This window comes from Dendroctonus ponderosae, unplaced genomic scaffold (assembly GCF_020466585.1).
Source record: "Dendroctonus ponderosae isolate FM_Combo_2020 unplaced genomic scaffold, Dpon_F_20191213v2 Dpon_F_20191213_2, whole genome shotgun sequence".
NCBI classification, from domain to species: domain Eukaryota; kingdom Metazoa; phylum Arthropoda; class Insecta; order Coleoptera; family Curculionidae; genus Dendroctonus; species Dendroctonus ponderosae.
Genome location: NW_026018165.1, coordinates 16,353,134 through 16,373,193, shown reverse-complemented (window position 1 = coordinate 16,373,193; position 20,060 = coordinate 16,353,134). Strand labels below are relative to the sequence as shown.

At 35.8% G+C, this 20,060-nt stretch overlaps 2 protein-coding genes across 4 annotated transcripts in view; one reads left to right on the top strand and one right to left on the bottom strand.

Annotated features, from left to right (window-relative positions):
* LOC109536736 overlaps positions 1 to 20,060 on the top strand; it is a 142,970-nt gene that overhangs the window by 30,950 nt on the left and 91,960 nt on the right. The window lies entirely within an intron of this gene.
* On the bottom strand, positions 4,494 to 5,781 carry LOC109536735. Its single transcript, XM_019903082.2, has 3 exons — positions 5,541 to 5,781; positions 4,953 to 5,480; positions 4,494 to 4,888 (listed from the first exon to the last, which is right to left on the bottom strand). The coding sequence occupies exons 1-3, from the start codon at positions 5,691 to 5,693 to the stop codon at positions 4,658 to 4,660; spliced, it is 912 nt and encodes a 303-aa protein (XP_019758641.2). The 5' UTR covers positions 5,694 to 5,781; the 3' UTR covers positions 4,494 to 4,657.

Genomic DNA, 20,060 nt, shown 5'->3' with positions numbered 1-20,060 from the left:
ATTTTGGTGTAAATTTAATTTGGGTGTATGTTTCTTTGGTCTACTTCAGATTTTAGCATAGGTAACCATGTATGACTTAAATTAAATGAACATGAAGCAAAACAATTATTTTGATTTAGTAAAATTAGTGCGCTTTCTTTAATTTTACGTTTTTTTGTGGATTGTTCTTTTGTTAAAATTGTGGAATTATTCCATTGAATTTTATGGCAATGATGATATGGCAACAATGATGTATGATTGGTGTTCTTTGAGTCTTTTGTGTAATGGTCTTGAGGTTTCTCCTATATAAAATTTATTGCATTCGCAAGGAATTTTATAAATTACATTTTTTGTATTTTCAATTATATCATGAGGTTTTGTTACTGAAATTTTACTTCTAATTGTATTAAGGTTTTCTAGACATAACTTGCTCTGTGAATCTACCAGTAGGAGCTGAAAATAAAATAATTTACCCCTTCAAACTGCGCCACTAATTAAATAAATTGATGCGGCATAAATATCGAATTTGTCGATTAAGCTATCATTGACTTGGTAAATGCAAAATTGCACTGTCGATTCATAATTCATGAGCGTATGACTTTCCGCCATTTGTAAGACTAGTCGCTCCAGCAACCTGCTAAATATCAAGCAAGCACGTTACATAATTTATGATCTCCAAGTTAATAAAGCTTATATAATGATGATTAATTGGCTTCGTTGCTCCTATTTAGATGATATACAACTTAATCTCGCTTGATGTATTTTAAGGATGTGGATGGGCGGAATAATTTTTGAAAATTAGCTGGCATACGGACTGCTTATTGAGTTATGCGCTATCGGCAATTGATGCGCAATCTGTGCACATTGTATATGAATTACGTCCAATCTTGGCGCGCTTATCGCGTAAATATTCAATTTTCAAGAACTAAGTGGTCTGATCGGCAATGGCGCCCAACCTTATTAATATCAGTCCACTGAGATCGAGCGCATTTCATTAATATCGCCTATAAAAGCGATATTATTGGTAAAAGCCGCTCCTGTCGTCACCCATATATTGCGAGGAACCGCCAATTTCCCTAAAATAGACCCGAGGCAAGACGGGACCTGCATGAGAATCCGAGTAAACTTATTAGACAACAACAATTTGCATATTTACATATGGTAATGGGCCTGGATGCCAGATAACACGCTGTACACTAATCTAGTGACTGACTTCGACCCCAATTTTAAGGCTGTGTAAACATGGAACCGGAGGTTAAATAAGCTACGCTTCTTGGACTCTAAGATAAATAGCGAGTTGACTTTGCAAATTAATTTTCAAATCATTGTCCTCCTATCTAATGTTCAACACGTACTATTTGCTTATCGTTGGCTTTATTACTCGGATTTTGCCTTTCTAATACCTAATGTTTTAGAGATTTCACTTTCAGCTGATTAAACTAGACTATATATATATATAAATACAGGGGAGATATTTATTTTTTAGCTCAATTCCTATAATTTTGTATCGGGCTCAAAAGTCAAACTTACGAAAAGTTGTTTCATGACCGAAAAGTCGAAAAAGTGGCTGATACGCTCGATTCTATTTTCATCTACTGTTTCTTCCAATCCAAATCACTCAAAGTGCCTTAACCGTTATACCACTTTCACCTCAAAGAATACACGGAAAAATTAAAAAGCACGTAATAACGATATTAAAACATAAAAATACCATTCTGCTTAAAAAATATCCATGAAAACGGGAATCAGTTTGTCCAATTAAAACGCTGCAGCTTACAAAATCATTTTGTTTGCCGTCAAGATATCTGCCTGAAAACAGTAAAGTTTCCCCCCCTTTGTTAAAACCCGTATTTGACTAACTTTTCCATGATACCGAACACTTGAAAAAGATTATTTTAGAAATACCTAATTAAAGTTAATTGTCGCCCAAGAAGTTTTCACCACTCAGTGAATTTGTTCACTGAAGCTTTTATGCTAATACATAAAGTTTAAGGTATTATTTTTAAGGTAAGGATTTTGTATTTTAATGAAATTACAGCAAATTGTAACGTAATCTTGGGGTACAGTTTTAAAGTTTCCGGGATCGATGGACGTTTTTTAATAGGTTTTTACTTTTTTGCAAATTAGTTTTCTGCTCGTGTTATTCATTTGTCAACTTGGTATCGCGTGATCCTGCAAGGGCATGTCATGCTGGTATTTAGCTTTTCTGAAAATTAATCGTCAGAACAATCTGAGAAAAACCAGTTTTAAGCAACGTATTTCCAAAATATTAATTAATTTTATGTAAAACAATAAAATGAAAATGCCCGAAATGGATGATAGTCCACCCTGTGTCACGATTAGTTAGTTTTTCAAAATTTTTTAAATTTTACAGCATTTACTTCTTTATTTTCTTGGAGTTGACTGGAGTGTACAAAATATGACCGAATAACAGATGTTCATGTAACAAAGTACACATTTCGAGATGTGTTAATCTGAGGCTCCACAAGGATAGTTTTCGAGCTTATTGTCTCTCAAGAGCTGTGCTTAGCCTGAAAATAACATCATTAGAAAGATATTTTTATCACAATGTTTGGGTTGGTTCGGAAAAATAGCTTTGTATTTTACAAGACTTTCAAATTTGGTTGACACACGAATTTTGGTGATTAACTTCAATTAAAGTAGGTACAGTGTGATAAACAGTAGACCTGGATTACATAAATATTTAGATTGCGGTTCATTAATACGAACTTATGCCCCAACATTGACCATGTTTGCTTCCAGGTATTGCATTTTAATTTCAGTTAGGCATACATAATTTGTAAACCGCATTTATTCGAAACCGATGTGCCTTGGGGTTTGATAAATAATTAAATTCAATCAGGATCCAAACCACTTGATTGAATACGCGGCATTTCCAATCATTCGAAGCAAGAAACATTTTGAACTTTTAATTACAATTTTCTTCCATCTGGCTTATAGTTTGATGGAAAAAACTTGATTTGGGGCACATGTGATTTGCCAGAGCTTTTCTGAATAGGAAATTGAAGCTAGAAGCACCTTGGTTTTATTTGATTCCAAATTGCGGCCAACTTTCCATGTACATTTCAATTTTTTCAACTCAGTGAAGAGCAGCGGTTTTTCTCCGAGTTTGTTCACAGCAAAACTAAAATGTTATTACATCGAAGTCAAAAGAATCTAATTTCCGATAGGAGCAATAAATGATCGTTTATAACCGATCACATAACCCCCGGTACACATTGTTGTTCCCGTTTTGTGTGAAGTTATCCGAATGCAAATTGATAGCTTTTGCCCATCTGCCTAATTGTGTTACATGTGCACTGTTCGTATAACAGTTTGAAAGTGAGTATGCATAACACCATTCTGTAATAAAAACTGCGCAAATTTGCACTGATTGGTTTGGAAAACATGAAATCGTTCATGAAAAAATCCGTTTTTTTGGTAGTAATAATTCTTTAAATTGTATTTCAACGATACCCACGGTTTGCTTGAATAAACCGCCCACAAACTGTGTAATCCACAACGCAATCCTGCTTGGACATACTTGTTTCAGATTACCCAAATTCTAAAATATTAATTTTTCATCCCCTGCCTGAAACAGGATAGACTGTGTTGAAAGATTAGAGAATCAGGGCGAATTTTAAAACGGTTTTGCATGTTTTTTTTTCGTTGCCGCTTCGTCTAGTTGAGCTCCTTTTTGCCGGCGGACTTGTCGGGGTGTTATCGTCCGATTAAATTTTTGTTGTTTAGCTGTCGCATTCTTTGCGCGAAAAAAGGGGGAATCTGAGCAAGGTGAACTGCCTCAATGTTTGCAATGCTCTGGAATGTTTTCGGTCAAGCTTTGTGGAATGTTTGCCGCTGAAGTTGTTTGGTTCGCATTCGCATTCACACTCTAGATGACCCACTTTGTTCCACTGAAGGGGAAAACTGATTGCTGTATTGAAAATTTTTAGAGTGTTTGTTTTAATTGTCTCATTGCTGCTAGTGCGTGAAGAACTGATGTCCATTTCAATTAAGTATAGAGTTGAACCGCCTTGTTCCATTTCAAGTGCCTGCCGTTTAACAACAAATTCTTCAGCGTTTGCTCTCCAAACTCTCTGGAGTAGAACGTTCCATGAAATTTCAATTAGGCCATCTTCAAATGTTCCTCAACTTTGGAACATTAATAACATTCCCAAAGTATTTCCTCATTAGTTTGCAACGTTCTGCAACGAGTCAATGGCATTGTGCAAATATTCTAACAAATTAAAATACAGGTTCCAATTAAATTATATGTACGCCTGCCATATAATGCAGGAGTTGCCTTTGTCTCTCGCCTCCATACCGGAAATTGAACCGGAATGAATGACACCTACATATTCCGATTGTTAACAGCAAATCTCTAAACTTGCCTTTGTGAATGTAAAACACGCTTTGAAAAGGAAATTACAATTGAAACGATATGACAGCATTTTTGGTTTTACATGCCATTCAGTCGCAGTGACAATGATTTTAAGAAAACCTCTCATTTCTGCTGGGATTCAATTATGTATATTTTCGTTTTAATTTGTTGGGGAACAATTTTCTTTGTTTCGTAGTTTGTGTGTAATGAGACATTCTCGAATTTTCTTGCTATTCCCGAAATTGCTGGCTTCTGGCTTATCTACACCCGAAAAATCACATCCCCATAGTATTCAGTTCAATCCTGACGTCTGTTTAGAAAATCCATTCTCAGCATTTTCTCAGAGTAGTATTTAACATTGTCTTGAATGACTCGTTGATTCTTTGTAACATCAGCTGTCATATTGTCGTTAACTTGCTGAAAGTCTTCACCTGCTTTCGCCAGAAGCGTGTTTATGTTGTGCCCAACTGAGCTTTCAGTTGGCAAGTTTGGCAGGCTTTTAGATTCAGCAGCGTTTAACGATGAAATCTAGAAGTACTTACTTTTGCCTTTCATCGGTTTTTAGAGCAACTTAGAACATTGAAGATCCTACCTGTAAGAGGCCTGTTGCTGCCACTGTTTGAATATTCTCATCAAACGTCTGCTTAGTTTGATCAACCAGTTTTGCCATGTTCAAATTGATCTGATTAAAATCGCTTCTAATTTGCTCATTAAATTCGAGCAGCTCTTTCTCAAATAGCTGCTGAAGCAGGTGCTCAGCTTCAATTTCTTCCGGCGGTTTATTTATGGGATTTACAAACACCTGACCGATATCTGGAGATAAGCTGTTTCGAGACCGTTCCGCTCTTGTACTTTTCGCCACTAAATCTGTCCTGATTTTCTTATTTACGTTTGCAAATATGGCATTAGTTGTTTCGGTAAAATCCTCTTTTGAATCGTCGTGTTTAAACGTTTGAGCTATTAGATTATGCAGTTTCTGTTTAGTTTCTTCAATTAGTTCCTGTGTGTTGGCATACGATGTTTTAAAGTCCTGTTTAGCGATGGTTTTTAATTTGTCGATATTCTCTTGCAAAATCATCTCGTATTCGTTGGCAATACCTGTAGATTGGTCCGTGGTGGGCTGAAAACGACGTAAAATATTTTTTACTTTTTTCGTGTAGTTGTCTTGTACAATTTTTACTTTTTGAATAATTTGCGCTTTCCAGGAAGAGACAAGAGCTGCGTCTTTTTCTATCAGGTCCTTAGTTGCGTTTGAAACAGTTTGCTGTACTTCTTGTACGTATTCACTAACAGATTGTTTGATGTCGGAAATGCTTTTTCTTGATTCTGCCATTTTTTTGCTTTTTGTATGGACTGGAATTTTCGATTTTTGTCACTGATATTAACCTGATTTTATCGGCGTATGTCAGAACTGTCTGGATGGTTTCAGTTGCCTAATTTTTCACCTTTTCGAATTAAGCCTTTTAGCAACATTCATGTTCGGCACAAAACTGATGCCGGGATTTAATTGAAAATATAACACTTGTGCGTGTTCTCGTTCTCACTGTTGTTAAAAATCTAAATCGTTCCCCTTAAACCTTCCGGGTTAGTAAATCGATGGTGAATAATTGAAAAGCCAGGCGTGACTGCGATTATTATATTTTATGTTGTTTATAGTCGTTTCTTTTAATGCGCTTTAAATACGATTAACACAAACCCATTACGTGAGTGGTGTTTGTTCCCCACACATTATTTGACTTATTGTATGTAAAATACACAAATCAGACATTTTTCCTTGAAAATATCGAACTGTTTCCTGGATTATTTACGTTGGAATGGTTTAGCTCCCAAAGGAGTTCCCAATTTTGCCCATTTTACAAATGCCCATGAGTTTTGGGTACGAATACTTAAATAAAACTTAAATTTTTCTTCATACCTTCAACAGCTAGTTAAATATTCAATAGGCAACTATGAAACATGCGCTTGAAAAATGCGTGTATAAAGCACATTAGAAAAAGCTCATTCGCAGGTTTTGCGATAAAACTTTTAAGATAAAATGTTCCAAATTATTAATTGCTGTGTAAGCAAAAATTCCGTTTGGCTCAACTTCGTGTAAAACGAGCTATTGCTCGATTATTTATCGCTTTTAGCTTCAAATTAAATCAGTTAACTTCTTTTATGGAAATCCTGCAAGGTCATGCCATGCTGGTATTTAGCTTTTCTGAAAATTAATCGTCGCAATCTGAGAAATACCAGGATTAAGCAACGTTTTTCTAAAATACTATTTAATTTTATGTGAAATAATAAAATAAAAATGCCCTAAATGGATGATAGTCCGCCCTCACTCTAGTCTCTACTAGTTAGTTTTTTCAAATTCACATTTACATCTTCATTTTCTTAGAGTTGACTGGATTGTACATTACTGATGGAAATATGACCCAATAAGAGATTTTATTTAATTCAGCAATTTAGGCATTTAACTATCAATAGCGAGCGTTTTTTGCTGACTTGAGCCCCTTCATCCCATAAAACTATATTTTTATTTGCACAGCAAAACCTGTAGGGCAAAATCAAATTTTTGACTGATTTTGTCTCGTTTGATATCAATTTGGGGATTGAATTGGCACAGTCACTATGACTGTGAGAATAACTATGAAAGTTACACTGAAACTGTGTCATTTTTGGAAAAATTGATTTCTCGTGGGAAATTAACTAGTAGTAGATTAAAGGCCGTATTTCAACCCGGTGGAAGTTTTATGGCAAAAAGGTGTCCTGGAAAGCAAAACACTGCCGCATTATCAACTAAATGATATTACCCAAGTCAGTTCAAAGGAACAGCAATATATTCCGTCCTGTCCCGATCCCAGGCCGCCTTTTTCCCATTTCTTTGGCATGCAAATCGATCTCGAGGCCGGACACGTCACATCAGCCGAATTCCCGCGACTCTTTAATATCCCTCGGGAAATTCTAATGTCTTCTGTGCCACTCGTGCAAGTGGCCTTTTCACGAAGTTATGTGGAGTGGAGCCGGCGGGATAGTTTCCCCCTTCTATTTTATCCGAAAATATTCTACTGCCTCTTTGATTTTACTTAGAACAGCAATCTTTCAATGCAAACCTCTCACTATTCCCCCCACTGATTCTGTGCTAATATGGATATTTTTAATGCCCGCATTTGCACCGACTGACTGGTGGGAGTTTAGCAAATTGGTTCTAGTCATATATTGCAAATTTTGTTGTTCCTTTGCGTTGAAACTATGTAATTCTGGCCTATTTAAAGCGCAACTCGTAATATAGATGAGTCTGACTATCATTATGGTACGTATATCAATATAGCGTTTTCCATTATGGAAATGTCCAATCCATTATCGGGGCGCCATATTGTCTTATTCAGAGATGTCTAGAGTACTTCAGCGTCTATAAATTTTCAACTGCACAATATTTCCGTCTCTGGAATATGTAGAACATTTTTGCATTCCGGGATATTGCTATTTATTCCAAAATATATCTCAGGCGATTGAAAAGGGCGAGAGCTATATAGATGAGGTATTTTGGACCAGGAGAATATCTTGCTGCAATCGGTTGCATTTTGTTTATTTTGAAATACTGCCACAATCTTTTCTTGGGATAGAAATATGAGCACTTGAAAAATCCAGGACAGGAGCGAATCGAGCTAATTTCAGTTGAGGTTTAAAGTGAAGCTTCTTTTACTAAGCCCCACACTGAAAAAAACGACTAAAAGTCTGCTAACCGCTTTATATTGCGGCTTCTTTCTGTTAATATTAAGCAATTGGAAGTTGGGCCGCCACTTATCTGGATGCGAAACAAAATGCGACGAGATAAATCAAAAGGCACTGTTGCGAAAATCACTTTCTCAGGGGAGAACGTGTCGTATCCGGGTCATTAGAATAGCCCGAGGGATATTTGGGACTTGGGATGATGCGACGTGATGTCCGGTCCAGAGATCGATTTGCATGACCAAACGAATTCGGGTAGGCAAAAGGTATCCAAGATGGATTGTTTTTCCCAATCTAAAATGACACTTTAGATCATACAGCAGTCCTTTCGAGGACATTTATACATCAGCAAAGAAACTCGAAAACCGCGTTTATTGGTTCGTTAGAAACTCAGATAACTGCCAAGATAAAAGGGAAAAACTTTTGCAGCTTTAGAGATAACAACAATAAATTAATAATACATGTCGAACTAAGTATCATAGTCGCCAAGTCGCCTAAAGCCAGATGTATTGCAATATAAATTCTAATAGCCGACAATGTTCAAGTGTGTTGGCTTTCTAAGGAGACGGGTATATTGTTTAAGAGAGGATTTATGGAAGCATAACGGTGGCAGATATCTCTGGCTAAGACACACAGGATTCAGATAATCTATTAGATGGTTTTGCGTTGATAGTTTCAACAATGATTTAAGGAAAAGTCCTATCGAAGGTAAAATCAAACGGAACGTTTTTTCAACACAACAGGCCTAATTAATAACGCTTTGCCAAAACGATTAACAAATTTGAAACTATTTAATGTACCTGCCATATTGGCACCGTTGCATTTCATAAATCAAATTCACAGTAGCTGTTTTCGTTCTAATTCAAAATGTTTTGGTGCTTAATTTGACCCATTGTTCCAGCCAAGAGAGCCAAAAATGGATTGTTTTTAATTAACTTGATTTATTGTGTTGTTTCGTGAATTCAACTTCAAATTAGGTTGAAATAGAACTCGGGGATGCATAAATTATTTAAAATTTAATTGGCCGTACACTAAACGCTGTAGTACGTATAAAACCTTTTAATTACGTTGAATTGCCGTAAATGCGCTTTAATGTACGTTGTTTTCTATCTTAGGCCGATAGTTTATTCCGAATTAAATCAGGGTATTTTGCTGGCAGTTGAATTTAAAAAAAGTTGCATTTTGACGGATTTATCATCAACCTAATGGAAAAACCATTCAGATACTCGCGTCGCGTTAAACCTGTAGTTTATTCCTAAAATGCATAGTCAGAGATTAAATTAATCGAAATAGAAATCAGAAATTGTGTGCTCTACCGGCTCTCTCTATTCAGCGGTACTAAATTTTCACTGAAATTTAAATAAAATTTTACAATCGCGCACCGGCTGACCGAATTTATCCCCGTTCACATTTTACTCGGAACAAATTTTAGTAAATTGCGATGAATCGAATTTTTAAATCCCCCCAAACGCCGAAGTTATAATTATGGCCATTAATGAAATTGTGGCAGATAGAGTACATTAATTAATACATAGGAGAAGTAATTAATGCTATTTAAATTCACAGTTATATAATATGGTAGTGAATTGATACGTTTTGCGGATAAATTGAATTATACTTCGTTTCTACTATATTTCATTGCGGAAAAATACTTCGCAGCTGCACATGCCTTGTTGCTGTTTCAGCCTTCTAATCGCCAGTTTTCATATACACATACACGTAAAAAAATCGATTTTCTGATATATTGAAGCCGGAAAAGAAGTGAAATAGCTGATGGAGTTAACCGAGCAGGATAAAAACGATACTTTTAGTAAACCATGCGTATTGTGACTTTTGATTCTCTATGAGCTTGTTTACCAAGCAGATAAGCCTAAGGAAAAGCCCATTGAACCAAATGCGCTAATAAAGCTTTCATTCGCGCCATAATGCTTCGCAAATTTCTTCTTCAACAATAATTCCATCCGTCGGATACTTTCGTAGCCCATCTACGTTTTGTCGATATTACAATTTATACCGCAATATATCTGGATGGGCAGGCAAAAAAATCGTACTCGCATGGGGATAACTGGAAAGCCAGATGCACCACCGAAATAGAAAAAGACCGTAATGCGCACACTAAATAACTTAAAATAAGACATTTGAAAGGCCGCTTGTCTGGATGCGGAAGAAAACGATGCCATAAATTACACCATGCAGGATTGCCGTTCTTTTGCTTGTTTTGCATTGGACGCTGGCAGGTCCAGAGGGATCGGTACTGATTCTCCAGATCAAGTCCGACTCACTCTAGACGAGTAACTCATTATTTCCAATCATTTGCTGTTTAATTGAACATTTCTGGTTTGGTTTTTCCTAAAGTTTCTTCTCTATAAAGTCTCACCTTGTTGATAGCGCTCAAAATTTTCCAAGGGTCATTTATGTATTATGAAACAGCTTTTATGCAGTGTGAACATAAATCTGGAAATTACCAGCGCTTTAAAATGCAAATTATATGCAGATTGCATATTAATGATTATTGCTTGCGCTGTTCGGCGACAATTTGCTTTGTGCGTAATTTCAGTTGCGACCCTTCAACCATGGGCCATGGGGGATTAAATTCCGGCCTTTTTCGTTAAATTAATAGTTTTTTTCCAAGTGCTGCAACCCAATTTAGTGAATGATTTTCAATTTCCCCATCTTGATAGTGTTGATTCTATTGATGCGGCCGCATAATAAAATAATTCGCCTGCAATTTCAGGTCTGTTTTATATAATTTAAACACGTCCGCATGCATATACTTCGGCGATATGTGCACATATTAGTATTTATAATCCTATTCATGTATATGAAATTGCATTTGAATGGCGAAATTGGCGTTTATGGTAATGCGGAATAATTGAAAGCGCAAGCTCTGTAAAAGTGATTAAGCTCCATGCCAAAATGGTCAAAAGTCATGCCAAAAAGTCAATTTAATCCGGTTGATATTCATAGTTGCGGCTTTCCGCTTTTACGCTTTGTTCAATCAGTTCGTTTGCTTAACCGATTAAATGGAACTTTATGCATTCAAGTTAAATAAATATTTGAAATTTGCAAAGTTTTATATTAAATAATCAAATATTGATGGCATTTTTCAGTGACAGCATTATTATGTTCTTCGTATAACACGCAACAAAAACTCTACGGCTTAGTTGTTGATTTAAAATTAATTTTGGTTTAATTACAATCAGCTTGGCGAAGTTGGTTAACGTGTTATCAACTTCCTTGATTATTTACTAGGTGCGAAAGGAAGTAGGGCAAATTTCACGCCACATTCGAAACAGTGAAATAAATTACGTTTTACAACTCCATTCGAAGCTCGTTGGTGATTGAAATTAAATTCCTGCAGAACTCAACCGGGTTGTTATGTAGTTTCACTATTTTGTTTGCGGTTTTATCAAAGCGTGTTTTTGGAAACCTATCGAGTTCAATATAAGTCAATAAGGAAACATTTTAGACCTTCAATGTTACAAAAAATGTCTATAAAACCGTTTGCGGAACATGAAGGAAATTAACAGGAGGAAAATCGATCTCCGTAAGGGCTTGGCTGCTTCTGATTCGATAGAGGAATTGGACAATAGCCGGTTAAGATAACAGTCCACAATAGTTCTCAATCGATTAGGACACAGTTGCAAATGGGCATTGAGTAGGTCATCACAACATTATTGATGCCGCAAGAGTATTATTCGACATTGTTAGATGAGAATATGCATGGAAAGCAAACAGAATTGTGACGTAGGCCAATGGGGTGTTAATTTTTATGTTCGGAAAAATTAGAAGTGCTCCCAGTATGGCCATTGTAGATTTGATGCATTTTCTATCAGAAAGTAGTTATTTTGATGAGCGAAAATTAACATGCACGAACGAGTAGAAAGACTGACACAATAATCAATTAACGTATTGTCTGTGTGTGCTCTAAAAGTGATGAAACCGCATGTCCAATGGGGCTGTGGAAATTTTATATTTAAATTGCTCTATATATTCAATGTCCTGTCCATTTATCGGTTGCGCCATCCAATTCCCATATTCCCCGTTTGGTAATTTAACTCTTAGGAGTAAATGGTGTGAAATTTATTTAAAATAATGCTCAAATAAAATGCGACTTAACCGCTTCACTTTAATTACCCCGTGATGTATTATAGAGCGCGTTTGAATTAGTTTGATAACTTTTTTCGAATTTAAATAAACATACAGATTTAATTCAGTAGCGAATTTTCAGCCATATAGTCTGCAGACTAATTGAACATTGTCGATACTCGATGTTGACATTTTTATGCTGATTTATTTTGCGAAAGATCGACCACTTTTCAATTACTCCTCATAACTCACGGCATGTCGCTCTCACTGGTGTCAGTGTATAAAACGGACGAAATTTACACTCGGCCAAATGAATTTGAGATAAAGGCACCCAAATAAAGCCGCTCGTTTATCATCTACGCTTCAAAAGAAAAATATGAAATTATTTGTCCACTGAATACACTGAAGGATTCGCGCGCGTTACTGCGAGGATTTGAGAGGACACCTATTTATCATCTTTCGAGTTTTTAAGTGAATTCCTGGACCAGGCACAAAGCCACTGTTTTTCTAGTGTTTTCCATTCATGTGACTCGGGGAATAATAGGCGAAATAGATTGAAAAACATTTGAAATTTTTCCCGTTTGTATGAAGTGCAGACTGAGCGACTCCCGAAAGTTTGTTGTTCACTGAAATATCCTAATGGACCCCAGTTTTTAAGTCAATATTTTTTTGGTTCAACATCGTATCAATCGCATGAAGTTCAAATATTTATTTATACAGTGTGATTCATTTGGAGAGCACGGGAACAATAATGGGAACTTTCTAAAATATGTTAATAGTCAAACCCGAATTTCCATTTTGTTATTAGGTGTATGCTTGACTGCTAGCCTATTAAAATTACAATCTTTACTTCAAATAATGACAATTTTCAATATTAAAAAGCACTATTCTACAATTTATTGATGAAAATTCAAAGCGGCAACGATTTTTTACCATGATCAGAAAGTGTTTTCAAGTGTTTCCAGAAATTCTCTCAGGCATGTCAAAATAGAATTCGAATTCATTTGGAAATTATCATAAAACATCGTTGGCATACAAAACTCCAAGATTCGTGAAAATAATTTCTTCAGCCTAATATAGCGCAAATCCAACGTAATTTGCATGGGGGCTAAATTGGCTCGGAAAATTCCAAATTCATTCTGCGTAATTGTAGAAAAAGGCAAACAGGCAATGAAAGAGTGAACATTTGCAAGGCGCAACTTATAAACAGCCGCTTAATTCTCTATGTCTGTTACAAATTTCTGTCATTACTCACCTTTTTACTGGCAAAATCATTTAGGTAAATAACACCTTCAATTGCATCAAAACGGCCCAATGTTCTCACCCAGTTTAAGTATTTTAGTTTCTTTATAAAACATTGAATGACTAAAATTAGGTCTCCTTAGCATAGCTAAATGAAAAATTACTTAATCAAGTATGTTTAGGCGAATTTTTCGCGTCCTCGGCAATTGCACTATGTGACACTTTTTTGGTTTAATGCATTTTTTCAGCCTCTAATAGACCGCCAGCTCGTGACGTTGGCTATACAATTTTCTTGTTTGCAAATTAGTGCTGCACAAATCAGGTCAAATTTAATGGAAGCAGAGACCTTGTGGAAATTCGATTAAATTACTTGGCTGATTTTTATTCCAAAGTTCTTAGTGGATAATAATGAAGTTTAGGGTTGCGAGCACCAGTTGCAGCTAGAATAGAATGGTAAATGAGTGCAATTGGCTGTTATTTGTGTTCGACAATTACAGTCGATTCACTGGTGATTTTCATTATACACTTTGAAAATCCGAATGTTAATTCTTGTGGTTTTCCATTGAGACACTTGAATCAACTTTTTCTGGTCACGAGCCTGAAACGCCACAATTTGTTCATCGTTGCATAGTTTTGCATAAATGCAATTGCATAGGCGGTGGAAATTTTGATTTTTCAAAATTCCACATAGAATTTAGGCAGTGAAAATGATCCTAACACAACATTCCAAATAGAACTAATACTAATGCTAATTACCGGCAGATCTTTTGAGGCATGAGTAATTAATTAAAATGTTATATTGACTGCATCCGAATAATCCTGGCTGAAATAAATAGAATATCGCGTTAGTTATTAATGTTGCACGTTAGCAAAGCCCCAACTACTGACTCTAAAATCTGATAAAATTTAATTACCGAAGTTCTGTTACATTTTCCAAAGCTATGATCCCAACATTAATATCCAGACGCTGTCAAAGGTAACGCAGACGAATTTCCTTTTCATTTGTTTAAAGGGCCTTCCAGCGTGGAAAGTTTCTTTTGAGGTGTTGCGAATTACGCTCCCCAGCTACCAAATACATGCATACTTTTCAATGCTTTTGATATGTATTCAAAATCCTAAGCCGAAACGAATGAAATTACTTGAAATGGTCTGCAGTTTCCCAAAAAACGCATGAATAGAGTTGAATGAACCTGAAAGTAATAAAACAAGCAGGAATAAACAACTCAAACTGTTGCAAATACATTGCTTTAAAGTAAAACTCCCCTCCTATCAAGCCATTATCTGAATTCAATAAAATCTTTTCGTTTAAATTCCTATCCAGTCATGTTGACTTTTCAGACCCTTTACCAAATTTTTAAAGATAATAAACATTGTTGAAAACGGAACATTACATTTAAATCAAATTCGCCCGACTTACGCTACGGCGAAATATCCTTTGTTTTTTCAAGGGCTTCGCTTGCGGTGACATAAAAAATATAAGAAAAACATTTCAACCGACAGCGAAAACAAAGGAAAACCGTTAAAATCTGATATATTTTTGAGTACTCGAACCTGACAAATAAAAGTGGTAAAGTCGCTGTTTTTGCTTGCCCCAAGACTGGCAAATGGAAAGGTTTGCGTGGGACCAAAGTTTAACCATCCTGATTTAAATATCCGGGAGACTGTCAAATCAAATAAGATGTTTGCTGTTTCTTTTCAGCTTTTTTGAAGTTCCTTCCAAAGGGTGAAATTGCTGCCGGAGGTTGCTAATATTGTGTTAAGTGAGTAAGGAATTTTTTGTTAAAAAGTGTATTAATTTGATAAAATTTTCCGAAACGTATGCGGCTTTCAATTAGTTTTGATCAGATAATTATTGGTAAAATCAACCTATGTATAAGCGGTTTTCAGCATTCTATTTTTCGCAATTACACCGACAAATGCTTAAAAAGATAAAGCGCCCCAAACAGAAACAAAACCTCTCTAATTAGACCAAATGGATTCTGACAAAGCTTCCGAAGTTTTGCTGACTGGAAATTTTCTATTCACCTGCTTTGTGCAATTTTCGTGTTTTGGCGTGTTTACCCTTCCGTTTATAAGCACCAATTTCACATTCAACATGTCAGCACTTAATAATTATATGTAAATAGCTGGCATTTGAGAGCTATTCATGTTTTTAAATGGGAAACAATAAGCAGTTTTAATGAATGGAACTTTGTATTAATTTTATTCATTATGTGCTTAATTCGAAATGTTTTGTGAGTTTCGCTGTGGGTTTTATTAGTATTATTTGAATTCTTTAAATGCATGATTTTATCATAAATACAGCACGCTATTAGAAATAACCGATTTTTTTTAATTCTAGTCAAGTTCCTAATTGCTAAAATGATTCGAAACTCTTTATCCGGATATTTCATCAGCCACTGATAATTTTTGCTTAAAATTACCTATATAGTTTATTTTTGTTGTAGTTTACTAAAACTGCATAATAAATTACACTAACTTAATATTCTGCCATGTTTCCAGGTCAGCAGTTAGAGGAATTAAATAGTTTTAAACAAAGAAGAGCGGTATTCGCTCAATGCAAATTTTCTGTTTGTCCAATTTAGTTATGTTCGAGTTTGTGCCTATTTGCTCTTTTGTTTATTAACTTTAATTTACATGCAGTATGCCAACATTACGTATTATGCAAATGTGAGCCTGTGGACATTTCCTAGCTTGTAAAAGAGGCAGCATTTCATTTAGGTGAAAGCAAAACAGATTTTTTTGTTTGGTAAGTCCCAAACATTATTGACCACATTTTATCTAAATGCTCATATATTGAAGTATGCTGTTTTTCGAATGCATATGAAATATACACTAGGAATATATCAAATATTCTGGGCATATTCAGTTTCCCGCGCCAAATATTACGTTTTTCGCATTTCCACTAATGATTTGATTGGATTAAATCTGCCCACTGTTTTGATGGGAAATTTCGGGGAATTATTAGCGGAATTCATCGCCAAAAAGCTTCGTGTCGTGACTATAGAGCTTTAAGAGCACCAACAAAAATTCCTGCCATGAAAAGGCAGCGAATCTAATACATTGTGTAAAAAATAGGTTAAAGTTCAGTGATATTCGATGCCTTGACTTGTTATTATTTGAGGAAATGACCGGGGGAGTTTTGTTTGAAACGTGATTTGCATTTGGACTATGAATTAAGCAGCGGGGTGTCAAGATATGGGCTTTCCTGCTCCCGTAAAAATCGCAAGTAATACATTAAAAGCTTTTTAATGGAGCCGAGCTCATATAAGTTTTGGTTTGCATTTGTGGATGTGTTAGAGTTGACGGTGAAAAGCACGAATCCAACTAGGGAAATACCAATAACACGAGAGTTCCGGTTTCCACTAAAATTCTCCATAAATTAACCCTCGCATGGACATTTGTCAAAACCAGTAATAGACAGATTTCCCCCGAAAGACCATCTATATTGATTGTCGTTTATTCTCATAAGCACTTTTGAAATATGACCTCGTAAATATGTTGACTCACATTATAACTCACTTTTCATTTTGAGTAGATTTACAGTCCCTATCCTAATAAAAACTTTGAGAGCAACTTTTGTTTTCCCTGTTATGGGAAAAATGGCATAGAAATGGAGATGTATGATAGTAAAGTTATGAGACAGGTGGAATATTAAGAATAATACTTAGGCTTTGTTTTTTTATCACACCCACAGCTCACAAATTCGTCTCTATGTCTGCCCGTTTAGCTGCCAATATTAATTATTATTTTCGCAAATATCGTTTCGATGTACAATTGACATTCATCAACGCATTTAATGTTGTCGTATATCAAATATCTGTTGGAACTGAATATTAAACACTTTGTCATAATAATTCCAACACGGTGACAGAAAGTGATGATACACGAGCTTATTATTCTCATGATGTTTATTGTTTTTATTTAATATGCTGGTTGTATTTTGAAGGCAGCATTTCGCCACCTCTAATATAAAATACCTAAATGTACATGTGATGTACAAATAAATATAAGGACATTTGTGTCGACAAATGGGACTTTGTTCAAAAAGTTTACCGCTGTTGTCTTCCATTAGAGGTATTAGACCATGACCTAAACATCAACCGGAAATTCCAGCTAAATCGATCAATCCATTCACATTGCTTCGCTTATCCAGCTTATCCAAACTTCGATAATAATAATAATACATTTGAATCCAACCACTTGAACACAATACATCTGTAGAAACTACAATATTGCAACCATCTCAAATGAAAATTAACGTACAATGGATCTTTCAGTTGCTGTTGCGGTAAAGTGCCCGGACCTCAAAAGCCTGATAGAATTTCAATATTCCTGCACTGTTGACCTTTGTGTTCATAGGATTTTGGTCATGTATAACTAATGCGATAAGTAGGGCATCGGACGGATCAGAAATTGGTTAGGATTGATTAATGATGCATCATTTATTTGAGAATTGCCTTATCCAAGCCGACTATTTGTAAACCCTTTTGTCGCATTGCATAAATTATTCATCGTCGAATTGATTATGCTTCAGCATTCGCACTTGCAAATTGGTTTGGGATATTTATTTAGAGGATTCTTTGGATTCCAATGGGTTTTCACTTTTTCTCTTACTGTTGGTGTCTCCTTTGTTTGACGCCTTTTTAGGACACTGTTAACTCGAAGGTTATCGACTGTTTTAAATTATTAGCGCGGTTTTCAGGCATTTGATTATATTTTTCCCGACGGATTAAAAAAAAATTCAGTTACTGAACAAAGAAGTATTTCGTGTATTTTAAAGTTGATTTCTTGAGAATCAGGTAAAGTTTTTGCGCTGAATGTTGCCAGTGACTATGCGAAATATGCGTTTATTAGGAATTTATATATTTTGTAACGAGGGAGCAAATGTTGCTGATGCTAAAAGAAAATTTTCAAGTAAAAGCACCCCAATTTTTCTAATGAGTTTGACCGCAAAGTTAGCTGGCAAACTTTGGAAAACCGCAAAAGACAAATTACCCGTTTTAGATCCCCAAACTGTGTTATTAACTATTCTTTGCTGAAATTAAAGTCTTGAAGCGCTTTGAAAATAATAGGAAAACCTTAAAATTCTTTGATAACTTCAAACGTTTTTTATATCTGGATTGCAATCTGAATATTATTTGCCGTTAATAGCAAGCGAGTGATTTTAACGAGCAAATTTAATAAAGCAGTAAATAATCGCTTCTATAATCATTGGTATGGTTTAAACGATGAAAACAATGCTCAAAGACTAAAATTATTGTGCCTGAATCAACGGAGATTAAAGTTGACTTAGTCGTTTTCATTTGAACCAAGTTAATGTAGCCACAAGGCTTAAACAAAACTCCTGAGAAGCTCGATATACAAAACAGGAATGCCGCAAATTGGCCAAGAACAATATAAAATGGCCACACAGTATTTCACTTTTAAATCCCGAGCAGAAAGAGCATTAAGTAAATAACGGTAATCCTTACTTTGGACAGGTTAAATACGTTCCACCGCAGAGCATCACATTTTAAGTAGCAAAAGGTAGGACGTGGAGGGTTTTTGCTAGCCCGAGGCCCTCAAAGTACTCACCAGGGAGCATTTAAGTTAATTCTTCATATCGTCCCTTGTTCTGGCTTGTATCAGTGGAGTCTACCGACTTTTATCTTGTGTTTTATTCGCTTTTTGGTTAGGAGCATTTTAATCTGCAGTAAATATTCGACTTGCTGTTTATAAAGACGTCGCTTGCGGTCCATTTTCCGCGGATTTGGGTGTAGAGAAAAGATATGACCGAGGTTTAAATGGGAAATATGTGTGCTATGCAAATCCGAACAACATTCGGGAAAGTGGAATTCCGAATTCTGTTTGTGATTGTTTTGTGTGCCACGACAAACAAAAGGAGTACGTTTCCTTAACGACTTTGCGCTACTCCTTCGGATTCCAAATCGGCGGTGGTAGTTGTGTTTTCAACATTTTACTATTGTTCTTTTAGCCTGAATGGAAATGATTTTTCCGATAAAGGAAAATATTGCTTTGATCTGTTAACTTTCTTGAGACATGTGGTTATGCTTTTGGGAAATTGCCTGCAGATTTGCGGGATAAGTGCAAATAGGGGATGAAAGAGTTTCTGATTTAAACTTTTCCCAGCCAAATAGCTTTTCAGAGACATTTGTGTTCTGGTGTTTTACAGTTTCTCCGCATAGGAAAGTCATGAAAGGGGCTGTTTACTCACGTGTTTTTATATATTTATCAACAAAGGACGAGACAGTACATTTAAATGATTTGACAAATTCCCCATCATTTATTTCTTAGGTTTTTCTGGTGGCTTCTCAATTTTCTGTTTGGCCTCTTCAATTTTTCCTTTGGCCGCTGTTAATTCCGACTTTGCCATTTGTGCGCCTTTGGCCGACATGTCTTTGAACATCCTCAGGGCTGCGAGCTGTTGTGGTGTGGCTTTTTTCTGGTAATCCTGGTACTGCTTAACAATTTCGTGTCGTCCAACAGTCACCAGCTTGCAAGTGGTGTTGGCTGCGATCACCAGTACCATTTTTGTGATTTCTAGTGCCGCAGTAGCCACATCACCGATTTTATTGGACATTTTGCTTGGTCAGTGCTGACATTTTTTGGTTAGTGAGCCAGTTTGGATTGACATTTTTAGATCCAAAGGTAA